Source organism: Ursus americanus, chromosome 6 (assembly GCF_024610735.1).
Source record: "Ursus americanus isolate L20-20 chromosome 6, mUrsAme1.1.p, whole genome shotgun sequence".
In the NCBI taxonomy this organism is placed as follows: Eukaryota; Metazoa; Chordata; class Mammalia; order Carnivora; family Ursidae; genus Ursus; species Ursus americanus.
Window position 1 is genome coordinate 12,651,977 of NC_142132.1, and position 12,402 is coordinate 12,664,378.

At 40.3% G+C, this 12,402-nt stretch overlaps 1 protein-coding gene across 2 annotated transcripts in view; it reads left to right on the forward strand.

Annotated features, from left to right (window-relative positions):
- The window catches only part of FAM204A (family with sequence similarity 204 member A), a 32,621-nt gene that overhangs the window by 7,745 nt on the left and 12,474 nt on the right, over window positions 1-12,402 (forward strand). For both annotated transcript variants that reach the window (XM_045803243.2, XM_045803242.2), the window contains exon 6: window positions 10,073-10,162. In XM_045803243.2, coding sequence (XP_045659199.2) covers window positions 10,073-10,162 — 90 coding nt within the window. The remainder of the gene's footprint in view (window positions 1-10,072; window positions 10,163-12,402) is intronic.

A 12,402-nucleotide genomic window follows, 5' to 3' on the forward strand; every position in this document is an offset into this window, starting at 1 on the left:
AGAGGCCGATGTGGGGCCCGATCCCAGGACCCTAAGATCATGACCTGAGCCGAAATCAAGAATCGGACCCTTAACCGACTGAACCATCCAGGTGCCCCAACCAGGATCACTTCCTGCCATGCTGATTTCTGCTCCTGAGCAGTGTTCAAGCAGGTGCACAAATGTGCTTACATTCTTACAAAGAAAGATCATTGGTCGAGTTGAAACTGAAACCCAGGCTTTAAGACACCATTCTCCATTCTCTAGCTTCACTGCAGATGGGCTGGTCAGCACTTTAAAATGCAGTTGCTATGCTCTTGACCCCTGTGATTCTGGTGGGCTTAGAGGAGGGATCTTGTGAAAAAGGTGCTCTGGACTACGTAAGCCATAAACCTTGATTAAGGTTACACTAAGCATGAGGGAGGAGGGTCATGGCTAATGGGAGTGGGCTGGTCTCTGGCCAACCCGCTGTAGAGTCCCCACTGCTGACTACATATTGTTTTGAGGGAAGGGATGGTTAAATATCGATTCTTATGGGAATTTTTTTTTAAAGTTTTACTCGTGAATGAGGTGGTCTTTGATCTTCCATTATTTATAGTATTTGTTATGTTTTCTCAGAACTGTTAACTTCAGAATGTCTGAACTATTTCTTAGTGAAGTTGTTAGCCATTCCAAGAAGTAAAAAATTTGAATGATTTTTTTACAATCTCTCTAAATTAGAATTTTACTGTTACTCTACATATTTGAATTTGTACCTTCTTGATACTGGCCAGATATGTCTAACTCTTAATCTTTGTCTAAAATTTGAGATTTATATAGTGTAACCTTAATAAAGTTTAGGATGACTTGTGAGAAGTCTTTTAAACAATTCAGATTTATGAACTAATGTTCTGTTTCACATTATACATTGGATGTACTCTAGGAAAAGAAATTTAAGTCAAACATCATTTTAAAAACAAGATTTCTGTTTAAGGGGAGTCCTCTCTAAATCCTTTTGTGATCACTCATTAATCCATTTTATGAGTTTGGATTTTCTTAACAGTAGACATTCCTCTGTACGAGTGACATTCTGACTAAGAAAGTTACAGCATTTTTCTAAACAAGGAAACTGGTGCTGGCCAGGCTTGCCTCTGCCCAGGATTTTGCCAGCACTTACTATACTATAAATAAATGCAAGCATAAAAGGAAAAGAAGGATTTAGTGAGGCCAAATTATGTCACATTCTCTTGGTAGTTGAGCACGAGTGCGTACCCGCCGGTTTGCGCTCCTCCTTTGGTTTGGGATCACTGTCTCACTGTTTTACGTGCACCCCTTTTGCTGTCATGCTGAAATCTACTGTGAATCCAACAGAGTAAATAGACATTAAAGAATGTCCACATTGGAGGCACCAAGATAAAAGGTAAGAATAAATGTAAGTCCAGCCGATAACAGCTACTGCTCAAGAAATCTAGAGAGGATCATGAAAATCTGTGATGCAGTTTGGACAAAACTAATATGGATTTCGAGTCCATTATTTTATTTTTCTGGAGCAGAGGTTCATCTGTTACCATATCTGAGAGATCCCTTTTATTCTGTACGCACTCAGTCCTCAAGAATGGTAAAACAAAACTTCTTAATCTTGTGTCTGTTGTGCAGTCCTTCCCCACGTCCTGCCCCCCGCCCCACGTTTTCTTTCTTTCTTTGCTTGCTTCCTTTTCTTCCTTCCTTCTTTCTTTGGAACACTGCCAAGCTAAAACTGTTGCTCAACCAAGGATGTGTATTTACAACACTGCTGTCACCTGCTTTCCTGACAATGCAGAGAGGACTGGTTTTTTTTTTTTTTAATGTGATTTTCTTACCATCCAAAGCTGTTTTAAAGTGTTCTTTGTGTTAATTACAGCTATAGCAGTGTTTCTGTATTTCTGGGATTTACTAATTCTGTAATCATAACATACTAATTTTGAATCTGTGGGAATTTCTTTAGAACAAATTTTACTCATTAATTTCATTATAAATATCATAAATATTCTTTAGTTGAATCAGTTTGATTAGTCAGCAGGCATTATTGAAGTAGTTTTATATATACTTAATGTATACTTTTTGGCATGAAAAATCCGAGTTAAATTTTAATAATTTTTAGAGTGACTACAGAGTGTCTTTGATAATTTTTTAATTGTTTATGAGAAGAAACTTTAATTGTATAGTGTAGCTCTTCAAATTTTTTTTTTTTTTTTTTTTAGCAGAATGCTTTTTCCAACCAAAATCTTACTTGGAACTCCAATACTCAGATGAGATAAAAGACTGACAGCCTGGGTAGGGTAGTGGTCTGGAGGAGGTAGAAGTGGGGTGGTGGAGGGGAGGGTTGTACTGGTACCATGACCGTTCCCTTGGTATCAATTACACAATTACAAAGCATTATCTTTTGATCCCCAGGTGGTGATTCAAATAATTTAAGTAGGTATGATTTATACATAAAGATAATACCACTAATTCTTAGTTCTGTATTTTCCCCCCTTCTTTATGGAGGGATTGCCTAATTTTTTTCCCCTTAGATAATAGGTTTAATTAGACACAGCAAACTTTAGTGGATAGTTCATTTGTATTAAGCTTTAAAAATTGAACATATTATCCAAATAGTAGCAAAATTTCTATAGAAATACATTGTACAGTTTGATTGAAGGAGCTTTAATCACATGTTAAAAGAGATTCTGTATATGCACATATAGATGATTGGTCCTTTGTGTTAAACCTCGTACCTATACATGTCTTTGATATTTGTCTTCTTGACATCTGCAGCAAAACTGTTAATTGGAGGTTATTATGGTCTCGTGGGAACCTGTTAGATACCGGCCTTGTATGTTTTTCCACCTGTGGCCAAAGTGCCATCTCTAAATTTGTTTGAGTGTATTGAGGTGTATATATCTTAAGCTAAATTCTGATTCCTGACAAAAGGCACCTTAGAAGCGCACTGAGGCCCTGCAGAGTATCAGCAGTTCCACTTCTGTGCTATGAGAGACATCAGAGATAGTTCCAGTAAAGGTACTCTTGGGTTCAACTTAAGATTTTTTAAAAGACTTAATACTCAGGCCTTACTTCATGAGACTACTTACTGACTCAGAGTTGAATTCTTGGGTCTTACACTTGGGGCTGAGGCCTTGATGAGTTATGATGAGGTCTGTAGCCACATGGAGCTAGGCCTTCTTTTGGTTTTAATGGTATCCTGATATTTAGATAAAATAATATGAAGAGCTTGTTTATTGAATAATGCTATATTCTAAAGTTTCGCTCGATATTTTACATATATTTTCTTTGACCCTTACCATAAACTTGCAGAAGATGTGGTATTACTCTCTTTTTGCAGGTGAGGTAACTATAACCTGTAGAGGTCTAGGAGTCACCCAGAGTTTCTTGGCCAGTAAGTAGAGGAGCTGGAATTTGAACCCCTGGGTCTGACCTCACAAGCCATGTTTGTAAACTGTTACTAACTTATGGTCTTAAGGTGATGGAAGTGTTTTACTGTAAGATATATATATATATATATATATATTTTTTTTTTTACTACTGTTAGCATTTTGAGTGTATTTGCAATGTTAATATCTTCTTATAGAGGCAGAAAGTTTGGGTGTGCATATGGAACCAGAAATTTTTCAGAGCCAAAAGGAACTATTGTATTTTACTTAAGTAAATTGTCCAAAAAAAAAAAGAAAGAAAAAGGAAAAGGGAGAGAAAAAAGAAACAGTTCTATCTAGTGAAATTTTATTGAATTAAAAAAAAAAACATGTAAAAGAGCTAAAAACAAAGTTGAACATGTAAGTGGAATTTTATTTCTAGAAGAGAATTTTGGTTATCAAGCCTGTCATCTCATTTTCTTGAAGGAAACTGAGGCTTTGCTCTTCCTTCAAGGAAATCTCATTTGCTGATAGCTATGACCACCTCTCCTGACTTCTGTTCCAGTGCTCTTTCTACTATATTGTGCCAGTGCTCTGAATGGCTGGGGGAATGGGAGTTGGTTGATGGTGAAGAGATAGATTTATAGTTTTAGCTGACTTCTTTTTAAGTGAAAATTATAAGCTCAGAAGTTCATACAAGTTTCTAGGAGAGGGGAGTATTTTTGTTTTCTGCCTTTGTGGCATTAACTATAAACGGTGGCTCCATGATAACCAAAGGGAAGTTAGCAAGTTGATGCAGCAAAATGACTTGATAAGCAGACCACTGGTTTATTCAGGCTATTGGTGGTAAAAATAGAGCGGATTCCTTTTTTACTCACTCATCTATGATTACTCTGAGTCCTGGAGTAAAGGAGGATAGCACCCAGGTCTAAGTAATCTTAGGAAACCTACAAAATTGGAGGGAAACATACAGAGCTATTATGTTGAATCACCCGAACAGGCCCAAGAATGGATGCCTGAAAATGAAAGGCTGGGACAGATTAAGTCTGGATTGATGTAACTGCCTCCCCCAGAATTTGTGGTGCAGGGAAAATTGAAGTTTGCTGTTAGTATTTTCTTTTCTTTTCTTTTCTTTTTTTTTAAGATTTTATTTATTTATTCGACAGAGATAGAGACAGCCAGCAAGAGAGGGAACACAAGCAGGGGGAGTGGGAGAGGAAGAAGCAGGCTCATAGTGGAGGAGCCTGATGTGGGGCTCGATCCCATAACGCCGGGATCACGCCCTGAGCCGAAGGCAGACGCTTAACTGCTGTGCCACCCAGGCGCCCCAGTATTTTATTTTCATATATATTTGAGGAGATACCTAATATTCTGTGCAGGGAGGAGAGCCCATTTATTATCATTTCTTAAATAAAATACTTTATTTCTATGTAAAAACGAATAGTAAAGTTCTAGAGACAGGGACTGTGCTAAGCTCTGGGAGTCCAAGATGGAGAAGATACTCTCAATGCCCTCAAAGAAATGCATATTCCAGTAGTAGGAAAGATTTATACATCAAGAAGTACAAGAAAATGTGGCTCTTGTTTAATCATAGGGGTACTATTACCCCAATATTACTGTTGTGGAATTCCCTTGAGATCTTGTCAAAGCATTGGCTAGGTAATGAATGTTCCTCATTTGGGTGGGACCTTTTCAGTATTAATGCAGCCATGGATTACTGCACTGTGACCCTTAACCTCAATAACAGAGGCTGACCTGAGTGCCTCCTGTGTGAGAAGACCTGGCTAGGTGCGGGGACACAGCAAGCCAGTGACATACAGGTCTGCCCTTGGTGAGCCTGGAATCTGGGAGGGGAGACACACCCATAGGTGCTGAAGAGAATGTCATGGAGTGCAGTGACAGCACAGCATGGGGACAGCAGTGTGGAAGGCACTTAGGTACTGGGCACGGGGCAGAGTGAAGCAGGGTCAGTGGGTGTATAGTGGTGAGTGAATCTGCAGAGATAGAGAAGGTAACATTTGACATGGGACGTACAAGGATGGTTAAGATTTTTCCAGTAGAAACACATCAGATCACAGGGGACAGTAAAAGAATGGTAAATGTGACCAGAGAATAGGAAGTACAGCATTGCCCAAGATGGGGCTGAGAAAGCATTGTGGGAACCTATTGTGAAGGGATTTTGGTTCGATTCAAAAGGAATAAAGAAGTGATATTTTGAACCTGGCTAATGACATAGTATCTCTACTTTAGAAAGATAGAAGACTAGTTTGGAGAAGGCTATCATCTTCCAAACAGTAGATGATGAGGCCTTGAAGAAGCCCACAGAGGAGACATGAGACACCCTACAAAAAGAGTTAGGATAAGAGCAAAGGATTGGAGGCAGTGAAGACCACTGAGGATTCTGTCTGGGGTGACTAAGTGGGTGGTCAGCTCTGAAGGGGAAGCAGGGCAGTAAGTGAAGAGCTTGTTTTTAGGCATAACAACAAGTTGGAGACCCTACCTTTGCAATGCTTCAATATGAAGACACGTAGCAAGTAGCTGGAGCTATAGATCTTGGTATAGCTGAGACGTCAGATGTTTTGAATTAGATAGAGATCTATAAAGCAGCTTATGAGAAGTAATTGAAGCCCTAGGACTGAGTACATTACTGAGACAAAGGAAGAGTAAGAAGAAAGGGGGCCAATCACAGAACCTTGAGGACTATCATAATTAGAGTTACAATTCAACAAGAGGAGATGAAGGGCTTCTAAGGAGATTTAAGGTCCCCATTTGGAGAGAGAGAGTTTTAAGAATGAGGATGTAGCTGACATAATAGATGATCAAGTAGGAGGAGGACAAATAGTGTCATTTGTGACTGCAGAGGGAGCAGTTTCAGGGAAGGATGAGGACAAAAGGAATAGCGAATGCAGTGGGGGATGACACAGGGCTCCATATACACTGTCTTACAAGAGAGACATGCAGTACCAACCTAAGAAGAAATCAGTTTAAGAAAAACAAACTGTCATCCCATCTAGCCCCTGCTCCAGAATGGGGAGGACAGCTGAGTTTGTAAGATGAGAACAATGAAGAAAAGAAAGAGGGAGGAGAAAATTAATTTATTTTTATTTTATTTTTTTAAAGGTTTACTTATTTGAGATTTATTTGAGAGAGACAGTGGAGAGTGTGTGTGAGCAGGGGGGTGGGAAGAGGGAGCGAGAGAATCTCCAGCAGATTCCCCACTGAGCTCGGAGCTGGATGCAGGGCTCCATCTCATGACCCTCAGATCACAACCTGAACCACAAGCTGAAACCAAGAGACGGGCGCTTCACTGACTGAGCCACCCAGGCGCCCCGAGAAGAGGAAATTTAAAGAGCAGGCTTCTGGGTGACATATAAGCAGGTAGGAGTAAGATGAGGACAGGTGGTGGAGTTAGCTTTAGGAAGAGATGATTCTTCCTTGGAGGCAATAGGGGCAGAGGGGCAGGGTGAGTGAAGATACACCTTATGAGGTTGAATGAGAGGGAGGTTGTAGAAGGGACATACGGTATCTTTGGTTCTTCTCTTCCCTGCTTGCTTTGCCTCAGCCTCCCATGAAGTAGAGGGTAGAGTTATAATCTGAAAAGGAGGTAGTGCTGAGGGTATTTGAAAAACATAGAAAAGTGACAACTTCTTAGAAGAATGTGGGAACTTTGAAGGGCAGAATTTAGAGCCCACTCAGCTGAGTTTGAAAAACAGCTTTAAGTACAAGCCGGTGAATTGAGTGACTTGGTTTTCTCTGATACCGCTGGGACACCTGGATGTTAAAGTAGCAGAAACAAGTGGTCGGGAATCGCCAAAACAAGGTAAGATGTGGGAGGAAGTTGAAGGTATTGCTTTTAAGTCAGTGGTTCTCAAACTTTGGCCTGGTTAGTATCAATGGATTGCTGGGCACTGACCCCAGTTTCTGACTCAGAGGATTTGTATTTCTAACAAGTTCCCAGGTAGTGCTGATGCTGCTGGTCCAGACTTAAGCTTTGAGAACTCCTGGCTTAGAGTTTGGCGAGAAGGTTAACCATGGATGGCAGGCCAGGGAGGGAGGTTCGGAGAATCCAGGAAGGGACTGAAGGACTGAGAATGAAGATGGTGGTGCCAGGGCAGGGTTACAAATGAAGACAACACAAGTTCACTGGCTGTAAACTTGGGATAAGTCAAAGGACAGAATCTTGAGTTCAGAGAGAATTCCAGACTGTAAAGCTTTGGAACTGGAGCTTTCAGGTGATGTCTATTGCATGGCCCAGAGCAAGCCTTTTCAAAGTATTGGTCTTACAAGAGATACAGAGCTTATATCTGAATATAGCTACTTCCTGGTTTGAGAAAGTCTTGTAGCTGGGTATAGTCATGCAGTTGATTTGCATTCTGGCACAAGCTCAATTCATAGACTGCTACCATTCACAGACCTGAACAGGTGCACAGGCCACACTTGGGAGTGTCACTGGCCTGGAGTATGGATTCTGGGGTGGGGTATTAGTTAGAGGTCCAGGATGTTTTTTGGATGGTGAGGAGAAGAGTTCTTCAGAAATACAAAAAAGAATTTCTGATTTTTTTTTTAAGATTTTATTTATTTATTTGAGAGAGAGCGAGTGAGAGAGAAAGCACAAACTGGGGGAGGGGCAACGGGAGAGGGAGAAGCAGACTCTCCACTGAGTGGGGAGCCTGAGGCAGGGCTCGATCCCAGGACCCCGGAATCATGTCCTGAGCTGAAGGCAGATGCTGAACTGAGCCACTCGGGTGCTCCCAAAAAAGAATTTCTGGAGACTGATCAGTGATCACAGGACCAGAATGGGAAAAGGACAGGAGAGCCACATGACCTGGGATCAGAGACTAAGGTCTATTGAATGATGGTCTCAAGCTACAGTTGGGTGGAAGGATGATAAGCATGTAGTCCTTTCAAGTCTGTGGGTGGGGTGAGGGATTGTGAGAAGGGATGATCTTCACTCAACAGGGACACTAGTGATAACCTTACCGGTCTGTGTTCCGTAATCTTTTTAGGCAGATTATGTGTGAGCATTTTTTTTTTCTTTTCAAATTTTTATTTAAATTCTAGTTAGTTAACATATCGTGTAATATTGGTTTCAGGAGTAGAATTTAGTGATTCGTCACTTATGTATAGCATCCAGTCCTCATCATAAAAGTGCCCTCAAGACCCGTCACCCATTTAGCCCATCCTCTACCAACCTCCCTCCGTCAACCCTCAGTTTCTTCTCTATCATTAAGAGTCTTTTACGGTTTGTTTCTCTCTTTCTTTCTTTTTCCCCTCCCTCAATATGTTCATCTGTTTGTTTTTTAAGATTTATTTACTTGAGAAGGAGAGAAAGGGTGTGAGTGAACAGGGGCTGATGGGAGAGAATCCCAAGCAGATTCCCTACCTAGCGAGGAGCCTGCCGTGGGGCATGATCTTAAGACCCCAAGATCATGACTTGAGCCGAAATCCAGAGTTGGGTGCTCAACTGACTGCACTACCCAGGTGCTCCTCATGTGTTTTGTTTCTTAAATTCCACATATGAATGAAATCATATGGTATTTGTCTTTCTCTGACTTATTTCGCTGAGCATAATAGACTGTGGCTCCATCCACATCATTGCAAGTGGCAGGATTTCATTCTTTTTGATGGCTGACTAGTATTTCAGTGTGTGTGTGTGTGTGTGTGTGTGTGTGTGTGTGTGTAAATAGGCATTTTTAAGTCTTGTTTCCACAGAGGCTGTGCAGGAACAAAATTTCTCTTAGTTGATGGGTATAATCAAGCAGTGCACTGACAGGCATTCTGGGTTCCCTTTTACTAGATGAGGGAGAAGTTGGGAACTGAAAACATGGAGGTGTCGACACACTGGCTAAGCCATTGTTAGGGCAAAATTTTCTTGTGAGAAGCATATATTAGACCATTTAAACATTTTTTTTTTAATTTTCTGTGGTAACTTTCCACAAGCTAACAATTATTTAAGTCTAAGCGTCTTTCCATAAATGTATGATGAATCCTACCTCGTCTGTTTGGTAATCGCATGAAAATTTTAATTATGGTTTCCTGAAGCATCTTCAGCTAGTAAATAAAAACATTTCTATAGGAAAATAAAATTTGTTCTCTTATGTAACATTCTTCCCATATTTAATATCCAACTTAATACCCGTCGTCTAAGACTAGAGGGGCTGTTGGAGGAGGGCCTAAAGCTACAGGAAGGGGCAGTAGAGAAAAGAGGCAGAGGAAAATGGTGGTTGAGAGCACGGCTCTGGGCAAACCCAGATTCATGGGATGGCCTTAACACTTACAGACTCTGACCTTGGCCACGTGAGTCTGAGGCCTTGGATTCCTCATGTTCAAAAACAGGATAACAGTATTTTTGAAGTTGTTAGGATAAATGAGCTTTCTTATAGTAGTAAGTCAGGGCCTACTACATAATAAGCATGCTGTCATTTTAACTATTTTTATCATTAACATTATATTGTTATTAAGGGAAAGCGTAGTCCTCGAAGTCACAAAAGTCTGTATTGGCATCTCCTTTTTCTTAGTTCAAGAAGTTATCTGACCTTGAATAAGCCATTTGATATTTCTGCGAGGCCTTCTCCTCGGTAAATGAGAGTGGTACCAACTACCACAGGGGTCATCGTGAAAATTTAATGATCTAAATATGTAACATGTTTGGTGTGATATTGTCTTTGCCAGCAAATGTTTGCCTTTTTTCCTGCTTTTAAGCTTCAGGTTTCTTTGCTTTCTAGTCGGGCCTGGAAAAGAGCATAGACCAGGCTGTGGAAGAGTGGAACATCGAGAAGGCTGAGGAACTCAGCAACCAGCTAGCTACTCGAGAGGTGAGTCAACTGTAGTAATTCCAAATTTTCTAAAATGAATGTACATTCTTTTTGTGACCATGAGTTATGTTTGGTATTCAAATATTCGATCTTAGCTTTGTTTGCTTGTTTGTTTGTTTGTTTTTTAAGTAGGCTCCACGCCCAGTGTGGAGCCCAGTGTGGGGCTTGACCCCACGACCCTGAGATCAAGACCTGAGCTGAGATCAAGTCGGATGCTTAACCGACTGAGCCACCCAGGCGCTCCTCAAATATTTGATCTGAGATTTTCCTTTCTGTCCATTTCCTTCCCTCTCATGCTGCCATTTATTTTGAAGTGCTGGGTTTTATTTTTGTCTTTAATGTTTTTAAATTATTCTGGTCTAAAACTTATGGTGGAAATAATCCATGATTGATATTCAACCCTAGATTTCACCTAGTTCAGAGAGTTTTTTGCCAGTTATGATTAAAAGACTAGCTTTCTTTTTCCATTTGCATCTTTAATTCGGTTTAACTCTCCCTGAAGGCAGCTGTGTGTTCTAATGTCACATCTCAAGGTTTTCCTCGCCCTCGCTTCCCCAGATGCTTTCTTACTGCATATTCTAAACTTTTCCCTCAGCCCTAAATAATTTTCAGCTTTTAAAAACTTATAGTCTAGAATATAAAACTAATAGATATATTGAATATTCTCTTTCCAAGTACACAAGGCTTCCAGAAGATTTTCACTTGCACCTTTTGGGGGCGCTATTTCTCCAATTGCTGCCTTGTGTCAGTAGGCAAAGTCAAACATAGAGTAAAGAGGTCATATCGGCATATGTTGTGTTGTTGTTACTGTGTTTTGTGATTTTTTTTTTTTTTGTCCTTTTTAGGGAAAAAGTTCTACCATACCTTTCTTTTTTAGTGTATCCCTATGTTCTCCACTTTACTCTTAAACTAGACTCCCTGGGGTCTAATTACATGGAGAGCACCGTCAGTCGTCTGGGCAAACGACTGGTCACGTGCTCTATTCTTTCTTACTCACCTGCAGGTGAGCATTTGTTTTAAACTGAGACTAGTGACGAACTTAACTATTTCAGTAAATTCTTCTGTGCAAGCACCATTTTGCTCTTCCATCTGCCGATGACAAAAAAAATCCACTGTTGATTGCTGTTTGTTGGTTTGTTTCCTATTTTTGGGTGCTGACTGTAAGTATCTTGGGAGTTGTATGTTTTTATGTAGGGAAATAAACAAGTCCAGAGTGAGGCTTTGGGATTCAGAAGTTACCTTTTTTCCCACTAGCCTTTAAGATCAGTTGTCGCAGTAAATACTTCTGTGTGTAATGTGTCTGTGTACGTGTGCTTATTTATTAAATGGCTAATCTACAGGCAATTATGAAGCTTGGAGCTTGAGTTTGGGACTTAGGCAAGAAGCAGCATAAACAGCAGTTAGGGGACCTTTCAAAAAGTGACATTTTTAAAAAAATAGTTTACTTTTTTCTTGTAAGATTCATTCTTCCCTTCCCAGCTTACAACATTTCTTGTACTTTAAGTTTGACATTTGCTCTCTTTCATCTTTAAAGTGGCCATATTTTGATTTTATTGATTATAACATTCATTGGCTGTAATAGCACTGTATCACTCTTTTCAAATAGAATGATTTAGGTGTTAACATTTTGTAAAATACTTATTCATTTTAGTGCACGTGTGTGCATGAAAAAGAGAGCATGCACATGGGTGTGCAAGCATGGGGTGGGGGGGCAGAGGGAGAGGGAGAGAGAATCTTGAGCAGACTCTATGCAGAGCCCCACGGGGGGCTTGATCTCATGATCCTAAGATCATGACCTGAGCCAGAACTGAGTTGGACACTTAATTAATGACTGTGCCACCCATGCACCCCTATTACATTTTAATAAAATGAATTTGATAGTATGTTGAATGGTACCATGACCTCGATAGGATTTAAGTGTCAGTTGGCCGCTATTAGAGTGGCTTCTTTAGCTTGGTATGTACCTGGCACAAATCAGCTTTGTGTTAAAGACCATCTTTAAAATTCTGTTCAACAGTAGAGCACTTAATGTTTGTTGGTATTTTGGTACCTGGAACTTACTTTTCCATAGAACTGTTGTTAGAGGTAGTGGTTAAATCTTGGGTAGTCAGCAAGTATACACAATATAGCAAATTATATCAGTATCTCTCATCTTCAAATTTTGGGGAGTTGACCCTGAAATGTCAGAGAAGGGTGGCTGCAAGGGTGAAGAGGAGTGGGCACAGTAGGACGTATGATGG